This window comes from Delphinus delphis, chromosome 15 (genome assembly GCF_949987515.2).
Source record: "Delphinus delphis chromosome 15, mDelDel1.2, whole genome shotgun sequence".
Lineage (NCBI taxonomy): Eukaryota > Metazoa > Chordata > Mammalia > Artiodactyla > Delphinidae > Delphinus > Delphinus delphis.
The window spans coordinates 46468981-46490815 of record NC_082697.1 but is presented as its reverse complement, the minus strand read 5'-3'; the positions used below and the strand labels follow the sequence as shown (position 1 = coordinate 46490815).

Sequence of the window (21835 nt, the reverse complement as noted above, 5' to 3'; positions counted from 1 at the left end):
CATATCTGTGTAGATTTCTTTCACACGTTACTCCATTTTTTTTTAATGTTCATTTATTTACTTATTTGGTTGCGTCGGCTCCTTAGTTGTGGTATGCGGACTCTTAGTTGCGGCATGTGTGTGGGATCTAATTCCCTGACCAGGGATTGAACCTGGGCCCCCTGCATTGGGAACGTGGAGTCTTACCCACTGGACCACCAGGGAAGACCCTAAGTTACTACATTTGTTAAAAAATTGCACTTCCCACTACTATCCTTCTGGGAGACAAGGGAAGTACAGTTATTGTCCATTTTACAGATGAGAAAACCGAGGCTCAGAGAGGTTAACCTACCCCAAGTCCATTCCCTTTTACTTAACTCACAAAACTGTGGTGCACATGTGTGTGTGTTTCTGTTTCTGTGTCTGTCTGTCTGTCGCTCATGGTATATGTGTGGAGGTATAGATGTGTTTTGGGTGCTACAGAAATAGTAAGTGAAATAATACAATGTAAGCAAGTAATAAGCAAAATAAATGAGGCTATGGAAGGGAGAGAAACTCGTCTGATTGAGGAAATGAGGAAATCTTCACACAGCTGAGGCTCTTTGGAATGTTGCTGGAAGAATGGCTGCAGGGGTGGCATTTCAGCAAAGAGGGACTGAGGAGTGGTTGGCAAATACATGAATTTTTGAAGTCAAGCCACTCTCTGTTCCATCAACTAGAAGATGTATGAAATGGCGCACCGACTTGACAGAATATTTCTTGCACGCTTGCACGCTTGGTGGTGGTGGTGGGAGTGGGTAGGGGCTAAATTAATTTTAGAATCTTTCCTACAGAGTTGACCTCAAAGCTGATTTATGAGAACCACGTGTTATCCTCCAAGCCTCGAGCTCCTTCTCTGCCTTGTGTCTGTACCAGAAGTGGCCCGTTTTGGCAAAGAGGATTGTGACCCAGGAGGTCCAGCCCGGGAGGGTCAAGGGCCGGTGGGGCCTTGGCGTCCCCCAAGCCCTGTCTCCTGATGGCCTCTCACTCCTGCCAGTCTGGCCCCTGGACCCTGCCCAGCTTTGCATCCCAAACTTTAGCTGTGTCATTTGAGTCTGCGCTGGTCTGTTTACCAGGCACTGGAGCACGTGCTCCAATGAGTCAGGGGCCAGACTTCTAGGCCCCCAGCCCCTCCCCTGGCCTGTGTCTGGCGGCCGCACAGCTGGTTCCCGTCAGCCGTGTGAGAGTTGGTCAGGGAGCACAGGGATGCTCCTGCCCTTGCAGCAGGCAACATCCAGCACTGAGGGCCTTTCCTTTCCCAGGATGCTCAGGGACACTCAGCTGGTTTCCAAACTCTCTCTTTTCCAGCCTTTTCCCTGGAAGGCTCAGGAATCAGTTTTGCGGATTTATTCCGGCTCATTGCTTTCTACTGCATCAGCAGGTAAGGCTCTTCGTCTCCCGATTTCAAGCCCCTGCTTGGCGTGTGCGCTATCACCGGCCCCCGGGTTTCTTGATGCGTCCCAGGCGCAGGGCTCTGGAAGGCTTGTCACCTATTGAATGTCCCTGGAAGGATTGGCCCCTGAGGTGAAAGGGTCACCAGGCCCCCTGTACCAGGCTTAAGATCAGAATAACTAGCCCAGCCCCTCTAAGTGTAAAATAACACACACATGCAGAAAGGGGCCCGTGATGCAAGCGTGTAACATTTAAAGGTCCCTGATAATGTTTCTGAAAAACCCCCAGTGGATGCAGTTCATCTAGAAATGTGGTTCCTTCAACCAGTCCATAAATCTTGCATCGCTCTCCTTCAGGCCTGCTGGGTACCCCTGTCTTTTTTGTAACTAAAGGGACTGTTTCAGTCTACATGAAGCCAAGCCCCAAATCCCGATGTTAAAAAGTGTCAGGGGAGTGCAAGCTGGGGAAGGCTTTCTTCTTTCTTTTCTGTGAGCCATCCCAGTTTCTCAAGTCAAGGGTTCTTTCCACGAATGAGACTCAAAACTCATTGTCTGCAGAGGTCGATGTTGCCTCCCCTCAGGTCGCCTGGCTCAGTTGGCCTCCTTGGTTCTTCTTGTGCATCCGTCACAGCCGATAGAGCAGAGACGGGCTAGATCCTTGGGGGTTGGGGGGAAGGTAGGCACCAAGCTGTCCACTCCTGGAGGTCCCCAGGCCAGGCCAGCCGAAGCTGCGGTCAGTGGCCTGATGGGGGAGGGCACTTCCAGAGGGGGAGCCCAGCGGGAGGAAGTGGGGGGCTTCCTCCAGAATGGGACCAGAGCCCTGTGAGTGCCCTGCAGGGGCCGCCACCTGCCAGGGTGTGGGCAGGAGCCCTCACCTGTGTGAGGAAGTCTGCCCAAATCGAGGAGGCCAGTGCAGAAGCCCTCACATCCCCAGGCATGCACACCTGCACTGGCATGAGCCCGGCAGCCCCTGGGAGTGACTGTCAACCCTGGTATGTCGGTCAGAGGTGAGGCTGGCCGGCATTTACACGTTATAGTTTGCTCCTTGATGAACCTGCTGTTGTTGTGAAAGATCATCCCACCTATAAAACAGGATTTGGCAGCCATGCACGAAAGGTACCATCTATCTCTCCCTTCAGTGGTCACTGTCAACTAAGTGTCGCTGTCTGGAGTCGCTTGGTGACTGAAGGGGACCGAGTACCTAGAAGGCTTGGTGACCCACAAAGCATGATGCCAACACAAGATGCTCCCAGGCAAAGCCCTACGTTGACATTTTGAGATTAATAGTCAGTCTCCTCCTCTTTAGAGATATGACATATAGAGTAAAAAAATATTAAAAAAATAAATCTAACTTATGCATGCATTAAAGCTCTTGAGTGAAACGTTTATACAGAAGATGGCTTTATTTTGTCTGTTATGCAAGTTTTAGAACCAGGGTTAGGTGAGAAGGAGGCGCCCCCTCTTGTGTGTGTGTGTGTGTGAGTGAGAGAGAGAGAGAGAGAGAGAGAGAGGAGAGGCTGTGTCACGCCCTTGGCTGGCACGGCGGGAGAGTATTCACGCACAACATCTAATTTTCTAGTAGATCAAAGCCTAAAACCACCCATTAGTGAATGACGGGTGTGGTTTCCTGTCATCTCTGTCATTAAGAAAACCCAAACCAATTATGCAATATTTAGGCTCTAGGTACTGCATTGGGCAAAGTAAAACCTTAAAATAAACGTAGGTTGGTTTTGTTATGTGTGGCTTTCCTCCCAATTGCCTAAAGAAAGTAGGTTTTCATTAAGTGGGTACAGCCATGGAAATACAGATTTGCATGATGCTTTGACGTTACAAAATTCTGGTCTCAATAGTCTTCATTTAACATCATAATCAGGGCCATGGCCTCTCCTGGGTCCGGCAGCAGCTCTTATACAAACGCTGCATCCCCTGACGCTCCACCTGCTTCATCCAGAACAGAGGCAAGTGGACGAGGTGCTCACAATGGGGACAGATGAAAGGGTCTCCTGGAAGCAGGAGGCGACCTGGGCTTAATACCCCAGGAAAGAGGAGCCTCCCGACTGCCAACTCCTAGCAGTTATGTGAGCCCTCGTGTTTTGCTCTTTCCATCGACCTGACTAATTTGTTATTCATTGTCAACAGCCTCAAGGGTTCCAAAAGTCTCCAGTCATCCAGATTTAATCTGATTCAGCCTACAGTGTTGCCCAATGTTACCCTAAACGACTAGTTGTTTGGTATAGTTATTTTCTTCAGTGGAAATGTTCAGGTCATCTTGTGTTGACAGAACACAGGCAGGAGCTCCGAACTTTGTCCTCACTTTCTCCACCCCAGCCCTGGGGGGGGCGGGGGTGGGGTCTCCTTGCTGTTCTTCATACATGCCAGACCCTCTCCCACCCCAGGGCCTTTGCACCTGCTGCTCCTTCTGCCTGGAATGTTCTTTCCCTCATAGTTTACTTCCTGGCCACCTTTAGATCTTCAGTCAAATGCTACCTGCTCAGGGGGCCTTCCCTGGCCAACTCTCACACTTGAACCCTCTTTATTTTTCCCCTTTTGTGCTTTACTTTTATCCATGGGGCACATCCCCTTCCCGTGTATTCTATGAATTGCTTTATTGTTCTCTGTCTGCTGGCGTCCGCTGGAGTGAAGCTCTGTGCAGGTGGGGACTTTGTCTGTTTTGTTCCCAGCACCTGGCACATCATAGATGACCATAGACTTTGCTGGATGGATGAATGAATTCTTTCTTTGTAACACCAGTACCACCACTGAAAAAAATAAGTCCTTTTCTGATAAGTCACCCTTGTCATTGCATATTCATTCATCCATTTATTCAAAACACATTCTCTCCCTATCTGTGTCAGGCAAGGCCCTGTGCTGAGCCCCGTGAGGATTTCATCAGTGCTTAGAGCATGATCCTAACCCTTGTGCATGAAGATGAACAAGTGCTTTTGAAGTCTGCCTCTGCCCTTTCGGAGAAAGCAGGAGGTCATGGTGGCGACGCTATGCCCTGGCCGCAGCAGGACCCTGGTGCCAGCCCAGCTCCTTCCTCTTGGGTCTGCTGGTCTGTGATGCTGCAGTGCATTTGTTTCCTGGTCTACACATGGCGTGATGCTGCTTGGGGGAAGTGTTGTCACATGAGGTCCTTTAGATTTGCCTTTCTGCTCAAAGCATGGCCCAGGGTCGGGGAGCTTGACAGAAACGCCCAACCTCCGGCCTCCCCCAGACCTGCTGAGTCAGAGTGCAGCCTCACAAGACCCCCCAGAGATTCAGGTGCACATTACAGTTAGAGAAGCACTACCTGAAGACTCAAGAGGGAGTTTTGTCCCCAGCACACAAAGGACAATACATGGGCTGTAGCCGGAACACGTCACAAATAAAACCAACAGACATTCATTGAGAATCTGCCGTGCCCAAGGCAGTGGGGTAATACATTTTGGTTTAGGATCACACATTCCTGCCCGGGGAGTCGGGGCCCAACATTCAGAGCATCTAGCAAATCAGTACCTAAGGTGTTATTTATGTGATGGATCCACCAACATAGTTAGCGATCCTGATATTAACTCTAGATACGGCTTAGCTGCCCAGGAAGGCAATTTGGTCCTCGCTGCAAATACTGAAACCATGTGGGCTTGTCTCTCAGCCTGTCCTGCGTGTGTTAACACAGGCAGGAGTAGTGATCCCACAGTCCTATCAGTAAAGACGAGTCTGGTTGGGTATGCTGTGATGTCTGGGCCATCTGAAATAGTTTAAGCTATAGACAAACAACAGGGACCTACTGTGTAGCACAGGGAACTATATTCAGTGTCTTGTAATAACCTATAATGGAAAAGAATATATATGTATAAAACTGAATCACTTTGCTGTATACCTGAAACACTGTAAGTCAACTATACTTCAATTAAAAAATAAAACAAAAATAAATAGTTTAAGCTAAAACATCTCTAGGATGGAAATGAAAGCAAGAGACAGAACAAGACATGTAATTACATGTATTCTCTCTTTTGAAAAATCAGGGACGTCCTGCCGTTTACCTTGAAGTTGCCTTATGCCATTTCAACAGCCAAGACTGAGGCTCAGCTTGAAGAACTAGCCCAACTGGGACTAAGTAAGTGGGTGCCCCTGCCCGGTTTCTCTTGATGTGAAAGCATGGAGCAGAGCCAATGGCAGACGATACATCGTTGCATCAAAAAGCAACCCTCATCTCCATGGTAGAACTCCATGAGGCCCTGAGTCACACCTTCTGAGAGTCTTTTTCTAAGTCAAACGTCCAACCCGCTCTCAGAGGCAGGTGCCGAGTTTGCCTGAGTAGCCCACGAATTCTCCCCAGCATCTCCCGTCGATGAGTTTGAGCTCCCCAAAATGTCCAAGTCTTAAGATAAGGTGAACCTCTGTCATGGGTCCTGCCCTTCTGTGGCATCTTGCTGGGGAAAGGCCGTGCCTGACGGACGGGGAAAGCCAGTGCAGGCACCTCGTGTGCATGAGTTTTATTCTAGAGGAACACACGGTATTGATGGCATTTCTGTGCTTTGAGGAATTTGACAGCGCAGGCTTCCAGAGTAACATCTGTCTCAGTTCCTCTCTTGCTCGGTTCTGGCCCTGGTGTTCTGGGCCATGTCCCTTACACCGCCGTGTATCCTCACTCCGGCCAGCTGGGCGCTCGCTTCCCCTCCTGCCCTTTGCCAATGCCCCTCAACCCAGCCCCGTGGTGGACGGTGGATGGCAGGGGCTCAGGACACACCACTCTCCCAGTGTCACTTCTTGGTTCTGTTGCCCTGGGGAACCCGTGTGGGTTTAACTTTCACAAAAAATGTTTTCCTCCTCGATGGGAAGGGGGAATTCTCTTAAGATTTTGGGGCTTCAGTCTTCAGATAGATGAACAACCAGGCAGTAGTATTTGAGTTTATATACCAGTATATAGTATTTGAGTTTGGGATTCTGAAGTGCAACTACCAGGATTCCAAGGACCTAAGAAACTGTCATACTTGACCCAGCAAATAAGAAATATATGTGTCCCTCCTTTGGCCAGTTTGCCCCTAAATCTCAAGAACTTGTTCTGAAGCGGGTACCGTTGCCAAGAGAGCCTACAAAACGCATAGAGAAGCCCGGAGGTGGATTCACATTCCCCTCCGAAACTTGGTTTCCAAAGAATTGCCACATGCATCTGAGGCCTGTCTGATGGGCAGCTGGGTTTCAGGATTGGGAAATAGAATCCAGGTAAAAATATCAGGGCCGCATAAATGTGCCTGCTGAAAAGTCACACCATCTCTGCCCCCGAGCTTTACACACCTTTGGAGAGAGTTTAAAACATTTCCTGAATTTAAGATCAGATCCTCCACTAGATTATAGGCCTCTTCAGGACAGGCGCCAGGTCTCCGTTTCCTCTGGTGACCTCCATCCCCAGGACTCCTGGTTCAGGGGTCAGCCTGCTGTGTGTGCCTCGTGCCAGGGCTCCAGGACCGCAGTATCAGGGACAGCACTCGTGCCCTGCAGAGATCGAAGCAGAAAGAGCTCGCTCTGGTGGCCGCTCACCGGAGGCAAATAAGGTCTCATTCATAGATATTCCATGTGTAATGGTCAACGTGCACCTTATCCATTTCGTGAAGAGACAGCACTTTAAAAAATTCTGTACCTAATTTATTTGTTTGTCCAACAAGTCTTTCTGGAGGGTCCGCTATGTGGCAGACGCTATGTCCCATAACAAGGGTTCAAAGATGCATAGGGTCTCTCCCTCTCCCCCACTCCCCAGGTTTAGTCTGCATGGGAGGAATACATAACATGGGAACTAAGTGTTCTAAGTTTGTAAAGCCTTACAACGGTGGCAGGGGGAGTCTAAGGAGGACGCAAAGGAGGCGAGAGCTGCTCTACACTGGCCAGTAGAAATAGATGTAAGGCAAGCCAGTGTGTACCTTTAAATTTTCTAGTAGCCGCATGAAAGAAAATTAAAGGTGCAATTAATTTTTACAATTTACTTAATGTGATATCTGCAACGTTATTTCAATATATCATCCCTATTTTTTAAAGTATTGATCAAATATTTTACCTTCTTTTTTTCATGCTAAGTGTTTGAAATCCAGTGTGTATTTTATCCGTATAGCACATCTCTATTCAGGCACTAAATTTTTGTCAGAAGTACATGGATCTGTGTTTAGATTTTGTTACATCTACAATTGAAAAAGTAGTTTCATATAAAGTTTCACATACTTTAGAGTTTCCCAGTAACTGAATTGTGTCAGTTTTTACATTTAAATTGATTCACCTGAAATAAATGGAAAATGGAGCCCCTCCGTTTACGAGCTGGATTTCAAGCGCTCACTGGCCACAGGTGGCTGCTGGCTCCCCTATTGGACAGCACAGACCTAGAGGGAAGGAAGGATGAGAGAAAGCGGGCGACACAAGTCAAGGTCAGGCATGTTCACAGCACAGACAGGACAGGGCCAGGGCTCCCAGCCTCAGCCTCTCCCCAGGCCCCTGTGACCAGCCATTCGGGGCCCTCGGGAAAGAAACACAGTTTCAGCAAACACAACAAGGCAGAACTGTAGAGACAAGAACCTATTCCAGATGGAAATTACAACAGGTGTTCAGCACCACCACTGCCTCCCTCGATTTGTGTGGAAAACGGACCCGTCTGTCAAAGGGCGCCCAGGCAGTACGGCTGCAGTCAGCGACGTGCACCACTCCAGAGTGCTGAGCACCGATAGTCAAGGCCAGGAGGTTGTAGGATTTGGGAAGGATGGGCAGCAAACCACAAAGATGGATGGGCGAACTTGCACTTAACCTTTGCATGAGCTGGCTGTCCTGTTTTTTGCTGATGGGACCCATGAGTGCATTTTTCCTCCTTTTGGGTTTTAATGCTGAATGTGTCAAACCCAAGGCAGATTGTGTAACGTCCGCCAGGCCCAGCTGCTGGTCCTGCCTATTAAAGGGGAACTGCGGGCCCCCTGCGGAGGGCACCCCGGGAGAAGGAATCAGAAAGGATGCTGCTGCTTAGTGGGAGGACTTGGTCTTTGTGGAGCAAGTAGGGAGTCCCACGGCCTTTTCCAAGCTCGTACTGGAACCACCCCAGTTCCTTTTTCCTCACCTGGGGAAAGGCCTGGCCGGCTCAGTGCCACAGCCAAGCCATCCCACAAGGGCTTTGAAGGTGAAAAGCCTCCGGAGCCTTCCCATGAGCCGGCAGCTGGGCCTGGCAGCATTTCCACCCTTTCCAGTAAAGGAATGCAGTGAAAACAAAAACAAAAACAAAAAAAAGAGAGAGAGAGACAGAGAAAGAAAGAAAGAAAGAAAAACACCACACTCCAGTATAGCAGCGCCTCCCCTTCCAAAGCTGTGCATTGCCAGGCAAGTGTGATTTTTTGTGAAGGACTGGCCGAGTGCACTGTATTTACATTCTTGTGTTCACTGATAATGACTTTCAGATTTTTGGAGCTCTCCAGCTGACAACAAACCCCCAAACCCTCCACCTCCCCATAGGCCTCTCTCCTCCGACGGTGTGGGTCCTGCCTCGCGTCAGCTCTGCCTTATAAATGGAGTGCATTCTATAAAAACCAGGACGCCCTCGGAGCTGGAGTGCAGCCAGACCAACGGAGCCCTGTGCTTTATTAATCCTCTGTTCTTCAAAGTGCACAGCCAGGAGCTCGGCGGAGGCCCGAAGCGGCCCTGCACCCGGACTCCCCCCGACGCGAATGGCACGGACAGGCCTCGGTCCCCCCCACCCCGGCCCCCGCCCCCCGCTATTAATAGTGTGCACGGCAGCCCCCAGCTGTCCGGGCCCGCGGCCGCCGCGAGCATGCCGGAAACCGTGGCCCATCACCAACACGGCGACGGAGCTCGGCTTGGAGCGAAACCAACCCCCGTCCCTCCGCCCCGGCTCAAGAAGCAGGCGTCTTTTCTCGAGGCGGAGGGCGGCGCCAAGACCTTGATCAGCGGCCCGCCTCGCCCGGAGCCCGCGGCGGGCCCGGCCGGCGGCGCAGGTGGAGCCCCGGCGGCGGTGGAGGCGGTGGAGGAGGAGGCCCCGCGGGATTGCACAAGGGCCCGGCCGGCCGCCGCCCCTGCATCCCCATCCCGGGCCCCGTGGCGCGGAGGCCGACAGAGGCTGAGTGACATGAGCATTTCCACTTCCTCCTCCGACTCGCTGGACCTGGACCGCAGCATGCCCCTGTTTGGCTACGAGGCGGACACCAACAGCAGCCTGGAGGACTACGACGTGGAGAGCGACCAGGAGACCATGGCCCCCCCCATCAAGTCCAAGAAGAAGAGGAACAGCTCCTTCGTGCTGCCCAAGCTCGTCAAGTCCCAGCTCCGCAAGATGAGCGGGGTGTTCAGCTCCTTCCTGACCCCCGAGAAGCGCATGGTGCGCAGGATCGCCGAGCTGGCCCGCGACAAGCGCACCTACTTCGGCTGCCTGGTGCAGGACTACGTGAGCTTCCTGCAGGAGAACAAGGAGTGCCACGTGTCCAGCACGGACCTGTTGCAGACCGTCCGGCAGTTCATGACCCAGGTGAAGAACTACTTGTCCCAGAGCTCGGAGCTGGACCCCCCCATCGAGTCGCTGATCCCCGAAGACCAAATAGGTGAGTACCCACCTTGCCTTAAAAATACATATATATATATATAATCGCTTATATGTGGAACCAAAAAAAAAAAAAGACCCAGGTGAACTTATTTACAAAACAGAAAGAGACTCACAGACATAGAAAACAAACTTACGGTTACCAAAGGGAAAGGGGGGTAGGGATAGATTAGGAGGTTGGGGTTAACAGAGGCACATTGCTCTATATAAAATAGATAACCAACAAGAACTTACTGTATAGCCCAGGAAACTATACTTAATATTTCATAATAACCGATATGGGAAAGGAGGCTGAAAAAGAAAAAAATATATATATCTGTGTATCTGAATCACTTTGCTAGACACCTGAAACTAACATGACATTGTCAATCAACTCTACTTCAATAAAACTACAACAAATATATCTATATATAGATATATATCTCTAGCCTGGCAGGACAGCGCACCCTGTGTTAGTTCTCTTGGATGGAGTTTTCTCTGGAGTTCAAAACAGCAACGCACCGCAGCCCCTGGGCTGATTTGAACTGGAAACACAGCTTCTTGAAGGAGACTTCACGTTATACCTGACTTGGCTGCTGTGCGCCAGGCTTGGACGTGTTTGGGGTGGGGGGTGACCGATGGAGCAGCAGATGGGTCTGTTCAGGGACGGAGCTTTCCTTCTGAGGGTCCGTTAGCCCACCTGATTTTGTGCTGTGTGTGTGACACGCCTGTTGAGGGTCTCCTGAAGGTGCGTCTCTGCAGGTTGTGTGCGAGGAAAAGGCGTTTTTTGCTGTCTTCTGAGAGGCGGGGGGTTTGCGCTGCTTTGGTTGGGAAGTGCCCTTTTTACCCTCAGAAGAGGGCAGAGCCCACGGTGTGCAGCTGGGTGAGTTTCCACAGGGAACAAGCCCCAGCCCAGCAGAACATGACAGCATCCAGAGCCCCCTGGGATCCCCGCCTTGTCCCCCTTCTCCCCAGAGGGTAACCACCTTGCCGGCTTCTCATCACAGAATTCAGTAAGTAGCACTGTGAGGGAGTAAGCAAAAAAAAAAAAAAATCAAATGGACAGGTTGGTTTGTGTACCTTTAAACTAAGTCACATATTTGGAGGTCACATGAAAGGTGTTTTCTCCAAAGTCAAGGGGAAATACTTTCTTTATAACCTTGTTGGAGGGCTGAATTGCTAGTGGTTACTTTGGCCAAGGGAAAATTGAATTTGGCAAGCCATCTTTTTTTTCCAGGGCGCGAGTGTTAAGGGATTTTTTTTTTTTTTTTTTTTTTTCAGAAGATTGACTCTGAAAGGCTAGTTTCAGAGACCTCATTGACTGGGCACAGCAGCCAGAAGGGCTCCCAAACATTTGCAGGCAGTTCATAAAGCAAAACCCCAATTTCTCTTTCTGATTGGGTCCGTTTGACGAAAGGAGTAAACAGTGTGTGGTAGCAAGTGTTGTCTCTCTGTCTCTCTCTCCTTCCTTCTCCCTCTCTCTCCTTTGGGTTTCAGCAGCTTTTTGATTTTCTCACAAAGGAATCAAAGCCTTGTTTGTTTTCCTATGGCTTGTGCCTGGGTTGATGGGGCGTGGTTAGAGCTGGGCTGCTGGAGAGAACGCTGGAAGGAATGTGCCCCAGGATGTGCCTTAGAGATGGAAACGCCTTCGGGACAACAAAATAGCCACCCAGGCCCCCTCTGTCCCCGCCCCCCAGAGCCTGCCTCTCAGAGGAGACCCACTCAGACCCCGAACCCGGCAGGAGCAGCTTCCTCTGCGGGCGCTGATGTCAGCCCTGGGTTATGTGGCCGGCAGCGCCAACCAGCCCACGGAGAGGAGGCTCCTCCCTGGGGAACCAGGCCTTCCCTTCCTTCTCCGCCGATGCTGTGATCACCAACAGAAGCGCCCGTCCCAGGAAGCTCTCCTGCCAGCTTCTTTGTGGGTGAAGTTCAGAGAGGGTACTTGCTCTTGGAGCACCAAATCTCCTTTTCTCCAAAAACAAATTTGAATTTGGCCAGCAGTCTTTGCTGCAAACACTTTGCTGCTCCGGAAGGATGCAGCTTTCAGTTTAAAATCTAAGGTCGTAAGGAGAAGGGAAGCTGACGTCTAGGGCGCCCCTAATTTGAGCCAGGCCGCCTGTCCAAGCGATGGCAGTGGGTCCTGGCCTCAGCCCAGTGAAGCAGGCATCCGTGTGCCATGTAGCAAGGCACGGCTCTGCCAGGTGGAGCGGGGTGTCCCAGGGCCACGCCGGCCAGGAATTAGCCCGTGCAGCTTCTGAACTTCCTTCTGTCGGATTCAAAAGGCCATGGGTTTTGAACCTCACCCCTTTCCCCTGCTGCGGCCTATGTTCATATTTTCTCATCAGAAATTAAGGGGGACAGGGTGGGATTGACAGGTACACGCTGCTGTATTTACAATGGGTAACCAACAAGGACCTACTATATAGCACAGGGAACTCTGCCCAATATTATGTGTCAACCTAAATGGGAGAAGAATTTGAAAAAGAATAGATACATGTGTATGTATAACTGAATCACTTTGCTGTACACCTGAAACTGTCACAGCACTGTTAATCAACTGTACTCCAATATAAAATAAAAAGTTAAAAAATTTTTCTTTTAATAAAGATAAAAAAATAACAAGAACATCAAATGTTCTACAAGGGAAAAAGAAAAGAAATTAAGAGGATTGGAAAATTGTTTAATTATGTTATACACCTAAAATGAATATGGTATATGTCAATTGCATCTCAATAAAAATTAATTTAAAATTTAACTTAAAGGGGAATTAGAATACAGGCTTACCCTCAGTGGAGGCAGCTCAGACCGAAGCTGCCTATGGAGGTGTAGGTGTGCCCAGCCCGAGCACTGCCTCACTTTTTTATTGGTTCGTTTTGGTTTTTTAAGCTTTTGCATTAAAGCAGACACTTCATCGTATCTGTTGCTTCCCCAATGAAATCATTATTCTGTTTTGAAAAGTGCAGTGAACGTGCTGGGCTTTTGAAATTAAGAGGAAGGTGAGCCAGAGCAGACAGTGACCCGAGGAACTCATCATGCGCCCAGCTGGAGGGAAGGATGTGACCCTAATTATTAGAAAACCAGTCCCTTTAAATGTGCACGTTTAGATTAGGACCCTGGCAAGAAAATGGACTTAGTCTAATTGTCTGCTTTACATATTCCTAAATGAAGGGCTCACTAGTTTACTAAAAACCTACTAATACAGTGATTCCTTTAAACCTCGTAACCAACTCAAGGTTGGTACATTTGTGTAGATTTTGTTCACATTTTGCAGATTCAGGAATGGAGGCCGAGATGTATAAAGTGACTTGCAGAGGGTTATGCTGCTGGTAGGTAGGGGAGCTTGGATTCAACCCCCATCTCCTCTCGCTTGTCTGCTCATTCCCACCAATCTCACTTCCTGGGAGGTTGTAATTCACTTTGAATGGATTCACTTGAATGCCACCCCCAGAATTCTAAGCCTCAGATTTGTTCAGAACAGGTGTCCACTGATGCTCAGAAGTCTTTTCAAGAATGCCACTTGGGTTTCTCTGCTTCAGAAAAAATCTAGTCCTGTCCTCCTTTCCCACAGCTTCTGAGGGAGAGAGCTCTGAACTAGGAGGTGGGATTTTAAAGCCTAGATTTACAGAATTCCATCCTGAAAACAAGGAAGTTGGAGGAGGTATTTCACTGGTTTAACCCACGTAGAATTAGAACCATCATTCATCTGCGAAAAATAACCATGTGAATGCATGTATATATGCGTTTAGTGTTTCGATACAGTGCTAATCTTCTTCAGAGAGTGGTTCTTCAGCTGCATAGAGAAAAGCCGATGAAAAAACTGAATCGTCCTCCCCCACTGCCACTTTGTCCATGTGCTCTTGTCACAGCCCTGTAAGTCAGCACTTTCTAGGTGAGAATAAAATGATAAACAATCTCAAAGATGAAAAACTGCCAGTCTAAACGGTTGTGCCCTATTGTGGAGAATTTGAATTCTGTTTAGACCACTCTTTAAAGCACTGCCACGCAAAGCCCTGACATTTAGAGGTTCTTCAGTAAGAACCTCTTGGTTGATTGACATCAGCTTTGCTCTTCTGATTGGAGGATGAGATGAGTTCCCATGAGAGCCAGCTCTTTCTTGATTCCAGGGCCACTTACTGTGTTTCCCTTGTGGGGACCACTCCACCCCCGACTCTGCAAAAGTGGTACATGGAGGGACAAACAACTGCTTTAACAAAGTGTGTACACTGCTTGGCATCTTCCTCAAAAGCCCAGGATCGGTGACTTCATGGACAGAGTGAGGTGTACTCGCCACCAGTGTGTCCAGCCCTGTAAGGTACTGACAGGTGCGACATCACGTATTATCCCAACACGTGCTGCTCATTGGTGGGTTTTCACATCACACCACTCTTGCTTCAGTCTCTTTCAACCAATGGGAGAACCTAGTCCAAACTTGCTGGTCGTGAATTCTACACTTTGCAGAACTTGTTGCATTTTTGTGGTTAGTGTTTTGATTTTATTCAAGCAAAAGAAGTCTTACTTCTGATTTGATGTTAATCTTGGGGAATCCCTCTGTTTTCAAGTCTTGTTTCAAGAAAAACAAAATTTTTCCAACTCCAAAAATGTTAGTAATCCCAAATTTTCTATTTCATTCAAATTGCCCATAGATGATCAACAAAGATACAAATAAGCCAACTGTATTCCTAAAAGTCAATAATGAAAAACAAGACAATATATTGCTTTACTTTCTTTAATAGCTGTCAAAATGTGTATTTTCTCTGAAGAGCATTTCAATTATTTGAAGAAAAAATATCCTTAAACACGATTCCAACATATTTCAAAGAGAACATCAATTTACTTGTGTGTGTGTGTGTGTGTGTGTGTGTGTGTGTTTAATAGAGAAATGATACTGAAATGTGGTTAATCACCAGAGAGCATAGCATGAATAAGAAAGGAGATCTGAAATCATTCCTTGGACGTTAAACAATTAAAACTACTTTGCTTCAGATCTTTTTTTTTTTTTTAAATGAAAGTTGTGGCCAGAGAGGCATATTGGTGCCAAGTTGAGATTAAAACCTTGACTCTGACTTCAGATCTAGTCCTTGTGTCCATATCACCTGCAAGGAGTCAGTCTCTTTGTACGTTAACAAAGGGTAGAGAGAAGGAGAAAGACTGACCTCTTGCAGCATAGAAAAAGAATGCCTATAGTATTTTTGAAAATTAGTTTAAATAGAAGACCGCAGCAAGAAGCCCCTCTTATTCTCCATGGGGCATCATTTGTTGTATAATTTTTACTTCAGGGCGTCAACATTGGGTTCATTATGTCATATCAAGTAAAAGAAGGTTCACAGACCTGGAGTTAAGAATCTCTGCCCAGTAGTCGCTGTCTCTGTGATGCTCTGAGCAAGGGAACCGTCAGAGAGCTCTGCTCTTGAGGTGGGGAAGGGGGACGGCGTCACAGAGTGTGAGGCACACGGAGGTGTCTGTGCTGGCGTGTTTCCTGACTCTATCCCTGGAATCTGCCATCTCGAGAGAGAGAAGCACCTCCCTGGCAGGGAACGCCCCCAGGCAAGAGAGGACTCCACATGGGAACTGAGAGCGGGAGCCCAGGCACACTTGAAGGGCCAGGCGGACTGAAAGGGAAGCATCAGAATCTTTGACACTGTTTCCATGACTCTGCTCCACAGAAAGGATGGCTCTGATTGGCTGTCTTGGTGAGGCCAGACCCCCACAGAGGAGCCCTCATCCTCCTGGCCTCATCCCAGCCTTGCCTGGTTGGCCCAGCCTCCCAACAGGGACTACATCCTGCAGGGCCAGCCCTGCTCCCGCCACGGACACGGCGTCCATGCGGGAGGTTCTCACTTATCATCCAGGCCCAGGGGCTTCTTTGAGAAACCGGAAGTCACAGCCCTCTGTTGAGTAGAGAGTGTGTTTTTAGTAGAACCAAGTGACAGCCTCCACAATAGTTTAAGAACACTTTTATGCAGAGGATCCCTTAACCCCCCTTACTGCCTCGGGAGGCCCCGTTTAGTATCCTCAGGTTTATAGATAAGGAAACAGAGCCTAGTGCCCTCAAGCCAGGATGCATGTAGGGCCAAAGCCAACTCCTGTGGAGGCCTTCCTGCCCCTCCTATGGTGGTCACCACACCAGAGGGTCCTCCCGTCCACGTGACTCCTCAGTGATGGTGTCAGCCTGGATCACCAGCCCAAGGCCAAGCTTGCCAGATCTCTGCTGTATAAAAACGTCCCCCGCCCCCCGGGACTTCCCTGGTGGCACAGTGGTTAAGAATCCCCCTGCCAATACAGGGGACACGGGTTCGAGCCCTGGTCCGGGAAGATCCCCCATGCCGTGGAGCAACTAAGCCCACGAACCACAGCTACTGTAGCCCGCGTACCTAGAGCTCGCGCACCGCAACGAAGAGTAGCCTATACGTTTACAGAATGCCCTTCCTAGAAGCCCACCAAAACGAACGTGAATGATCGACCACCACCCCAGTGCTTGTCATTTTTATTTTGGTCGTCTCTGCTGGGCTGATGGGATCTTCCTTTAAGTGATAAAGCATCCTTTATCATTCATTATTTAAGCGCCGAAGGATGCATTACTGACAATCCTTAAAGCAAACCCCAGTTACAAGACATCCCTGCAGGGGCCTCTGGTGGCTGCCCCACACCCGAGCAAGGGGCTCCTCACTAGAATCACACTTTCTGGATTCTGCAGGGCTACGGAGAAGAAACATAGTTTTCATGTAGCCACCCCAAGGAAGGATTTTCAGTTCCATTCAGAGGTCACTTGTGGAACACACGCTACATGTGGGCCTTGGGCTCAGGGCTGCAGGCGGCTCACCCCAGGTCTGGTGTGCGGAGGGCTTCTCCAGGAGGGAGGTCAAGTTTGCTCTGTGCCATGCATTGCAGACGCAGCAAAGAGCTCCGAGGATGCAGCAAGGGGGAGCTGTGTGGGGAGGCAGGTAGGCAGGCAAGGCTTCCTGGGAATCCCTGTCATCGGGGGACATGAGGAGCCTGCCGGGCACAGGGAACAGTGTGAGGAAAGGCGCAGAGGGCTGTTGGCTTCAGCGAGAGCGTGGGCTGCCCATTCGTGGGGATGTGGCAGGAAGAAGGGATAGAGGATGAGTCAGGGTCCATCCCTAGAGCTGCCTGAGCCTTAAAGGTGCTGGAGAGCATTTTAGAGAGATCGCCCCAGGCAGGGTAAGAGTCACACTCTTCAATAGTCGCTCCAGCCCAGGTACCCGCCAGTCAAATCAGACACTGGCCAAAAACACCTGAGGATCCGTGTGACAGGCCGGGTGCCAGGGGCCTGGAGTGGGCACACACAGGGCAGGGGCAGCAGCGTGACCCAGGCCCTCTGCAGCTAGTTGACCAAAAAGTGTTGGTGATGAATTAAACCCACCCTTCATCCCACACGCCAGCTCATCTGCAATGGGGCTGGGGGCTGTCTGTTCCCATCGCTCTGAGACACACAGCTGCCCAAGACACTCAGCTCATCTGTGGTCTTGAGCTGTGAGATGGGGTCGGAATGAGGTAGTGACAAAACACTGGGAGTTTCAGGGCAGGAAGACCCCGAGGGCCAGACTTCAGATCCTCTGTCCTTGTACCTGTGGATGGGAGGGGCTGCAGAAGAGTCGGAAGACAGGAGAGAGAAAGGTGTACACTTGTCCTTTGGTATCTGAGGGGGTTGGTTCTAGGACCCCCATGAATACCAAAGTTCGAGGATGCTCAGGTCCCTTATATGAAATGGTGTGGTATTTGCACAGAACCCACACACATGCTCCCTATGCTTTAAATCATCTCCAGATTGCTTTTAATACCCGAAACAGTGTAAATGCTATGTAAATAGTTGACCACGTACAGCAAATTCAAGCTTTGTCTTTTGGAACTTTCCGAATTATTTTTTCCAGAATATTTCCATCCACAGTTGGTTGAATCCACTGATGTGGAACCTGCAAATACCAGGGGACTGACTGTACAGGAAGCCAGGCGACTTTTCTATTCATCAAACCAAGTAAACCACAGTTAATACAGAAAAAACCCAAACCAAACCAAACAGGCCTGAATCAGTAATCCTGGTGTCCTTTATCAAAGACATACACTTCACCGTGGAAAGGAACAGAGGGAACCAGTGACTTTTGCTCACTTACTAGGTGTCAGGTGCGTACGAGGTGTTCATTATGTAGGTCTCCCCCAGTCCTCCCGACAGTCCTATCAGGAAGCTGTGAGTGGTCCCATTTTACAGATGAGGAAGCTGAGGCCTGAAAAGCTCATCTTCTTCCCTCCAGGCCGCAAAGTAGAAAACCGCTCGTTTGGAGTTCACATCTGACCCGAGGGCCACTGGGACACAAGGTGGTCTGTCTGCTTTTCATAATTAGTTTGTGCAGAGGGTTAGACAGGTGTTCCTGTGGGCACCTGGGTGTCACATCTCAGCTCGCTAAGAAGGGTGAATACATTTCCCAGATGAAAGGTAGGGGGTGGAGGGGACGGGGTGGTTTAGAGTAAGTGCTCAGGCTGGACTGCGGTTTTATTTTTTTTTTGCGGTACGCGGGCCTCTCACTGTTGTGGCCTCTCCCGTTGCGGAGCACAGGCTCCGGATGCGCAGGCTCAGTGGCCATGGCTCACAGGCCCAGCCGCTCCGCGACATGTGGGATCTTCCCGGACCGAGGCACGAACCCGCGTCCCCTGCATCGGCAGGCAGACTCTCAACCACTGCGCCACCAGGGAAGCCCGAACTTCGTCTTTTGTCAAGCAGGTTGCGACCCCCTCCTTTTGGAGATCATGTTGTTTAGACTCTGGGTTCGGTTAGAGTCCCTGGAGAATGTTGAATATTATTTTGTTTTACTTTGACAACCGGTCAGGTTCAGAGTGCTCCTTCTGTCTTGCCTGCCATGGGGGAGGAGTCGATGGCGGTTCAGAAGTTCCAGGCGGTGACGGTGAGAGAGGTGAGGTGAGGTCACATGGCCATAGTCACTGAGAAAGACGGAGACAGGCGGGCTGCCAGGCCGCTTCCTCGCACCCTTTCTAAGACACGCGCCTTCTCTGGACTTCATCTTCTGGGCTCTCGCGTCCCCTATGGCGGCGGTGGGTGAGCAGAAAGTGTTCAGACGAGCTGCTGAGTGATCCTGTCCTGTGATGGTTCCTTGTCTCAAGTCTGACTTTCTCTGGAATCTCTGTCCTCATTTCTAAGAGGGGGGCGGTCACTTCACAGCACCAGAAGCCCACACATTTAACTCTTCCTGTAAATCACGGCGTTGGGTCACACCAGGGCAGGGATCTCCAAGCCGACGCTCCTTACTCTTCCCTTCTGTGGCTGAGCTTTGGGGCCAGTTGATAGGATCTCTATAAATATTTTCAGAGAATGTATTTCCAGTTGGTGATTCAGTTAGCAATTGGTTTCTAATATTCAAACTGTTGTAGCTCAGACAGTTCTCCAGTATCTTCTTGTTTCTATGTTTGTAATTAAACACAGGTGACATAACCAGAGTTCTTGGGTTTGAATCGTCGCTACCCCTCTTGCTACCTGTGTGGCATCAATCTCCCTGGGGATCAGTTTCCTCATCTATAAAATAAATCATCGTCCTTCCGCCATGGGTTTGCTGGAGGATCTGAAAAGTCAGTGCATGTAAAGTGCCGACAGCAGCATTATTCTTGGGTTTAAAGCAACCGGAGATGGTAGAAAAAAACAGACAGTAGTAATTTATAAGCCACGTTGACCGATGTGTTCTTACCTTCTGTTCTGAGCTAGCCCACATTCTGAAAGATTTTCTGTTCCTTTCGTTTCCTAAAATCATTTTTCCCTCTTGCTACATGAGCAGAACCTTTTTTTCCTATTGGAGAGAACCAGTTGGGTACTGGGTTCCTGTCACTTGGCCTTTTTTTCTATTCATCACGTTTATTAAGGATTTGTGGGGGTAGAGAGGTAGTTAGGAATAAAGTCCTGAAAAAGAATGCAAAGAGACCAGTCTTCCTTATTTCTGAATTACGGCCTTTAAAAAACGTACTAAGTTTGTTTTTTGTCATTTGGGGTTTTGAGGGAGTGGGCACATGGCAATGGGTTGTAGGTTTCAACCCTCCTAGCAGATTTCCACAGCCCCATTTGCTCCTAAGGGCGGAGTTTATGGCACAAAGGCCAACGTCCCTTCCCTGGGGACGAGGATGCGTTGCTCAGGGGACCCACTCAGCCTGCCGATGGCGAGCTTTCTGCTCTCGTCCCCGGAACAGCACACAACCTTTTGGAGATGACTTGTGGGCATGCCCTGGCCCAGAGGTGACCAACCTTGCTCGGAAGTTAAAAGTTGCCCTTGGGGTTCAAGGTCTCCAGGTGTTTTCTGTTGGTTTGATTTATCCACATGGTTCTTGAGGTTTAACTTATATCCACAAAGTGTGCGAATCTCGAGTGCTCAGCTTGACAATTTGCACACCTGTAGCCACCACCCGGATCCAGACATCAACCGTCTCCTTCCCCCCGGAAGTGCCCCCCTCGGCCCTGGTTATTCCTAAGGCCGACTGCCATCCTGACCTGTCATCGCAGATCGGTTTTGCCTGCTCTTGAACTTTATGTATACATGACGTGCTAAAGGAGACACCCTTCTGTGTCTGGCTTCTTTCACACAGAGATGGTATCTTGCAGACCCAGCCGGTTGTGTCTGGAGCAGCAGTGTGCTCTTTCTCACGGAATGAATCTTCACTTGTCTGAATTCCATTTTCTGAATTCCATTGTGTGAATATATCCTTGCATCCATGCCACTGGGATGGGCCTTGGGTGGTTTCCAGTTTGGGACTGTTACGAGTAACACTGCTGCCAACATTCATGTGCATCCTGGTTAATGACTGATGTGATTTTCAACCCCCTTGGTGACCTCGTTCCTGCAGAGAGGTCACCAGGAATGTAGCTTCAGAACCTTTGGATAGAGGAATAAAGTGGTGAATGTTTATGAAACACCATGAACTTTAGAACTAAGAAATCATTGACTTTGAAAAGCAGGATGATTGGTTGTATGGCCTCGAGCAAGCCATTAGGCATCTCCAAGCCTCAGTTTCCTCATCTGTAAAAAGGGCATAATTGTCGTATTATGCAAAAATAATAGAGATATTGTAAAAATTAGATGAGATAATGATATAAAGTACTTAGATAGGGGTTTCCCTGCTGGCGCAGTGGTTGAAAGTCCGCCTGCCGAAGTAGGGGACACGGGTTCATGCCCTGGTCCTGGAAGATCCCACGTGCCATGGAGTGGCTGGGCCCGTGAGCCATGGCCGCTGAGCCTGCGCGTCTGGAGCCTGTGCTCTGCAGCGGGAGAGGCCACAGCAGTGAGAGGCCTGCGTACCGAAAAAAAAAAAGTACTTAGATAGAGCCTAGCCCAACTGAGCCTAGCCTAACATTAAGCCTAGCACTCAATGTTAATTGCTGTGATTGACTTTTCATCATAGTGACCATTTGGGGTGAAGTCAAAGATGCTGTATGACTTTATATAAGTTTATTAACACAATGTAACCAGTGCAAACCAAGTAATTTGTTATAATGCCAGATGTGAAGTGAAAATGCTGTTCTGTTTTTCTTCTTACTTCATAACCTCTTTTGCTTCAACCTTGATTTCTGTGGGTATGTCTGGTTTAGATTTCTCTCTGTCCCTGATCTTCTAATAATAGGTGATAATTTGGATTCAATGTGATCTGAACTATGTCAGGAATTCCAAAGGCCAGAGAGGTAACTCGGCTATTTCCATGGATCTGTGGGCTTCCAAGATGAAATCACATCCTAGTGTCATATATTAGATGTGGTTGCTACCCGTGGAGCTTTGATGAGAATGTGAAACATTTGAGATGGAAAAGCGGGTGTGGGAGAAGCAGAGAGCTTCTCACAGTACAGACCATCTTCAGACCAGACCTCCAGATTCACGGTCCTGGT

At 49.2% G+C, this 21835-nt stretch overlaps 1 protein-coding gene across 2 annotated transcripts in view; it reads left to right on the top strand.

Moving 5' to 3' along the window:
- The window catches only part of RIN2 (Ras and Rab interactor 2), a 208424-nt gene that overhangs the window by 174362 nt on the left and 12227 nt on the right, over positions 1–21835 (top strand). For both annotated transcript variants that reach the window (XM_060031299.1, XM_060031300.1), the window contains 3 exons: positions 1327–1399; positions 5417–5508; positions 8816–9970. In XM_060031299.1, the coding sequence (XP_059887282.1) occupies positions 1327–1399; positions 5417–5508; positions 8816–9970 (1320 nt within the window). The remainder of the gene's footprint in view (positions 1–1326; positions 1400–5416; positions 5509–8815; positions 9971–21835) is intronic.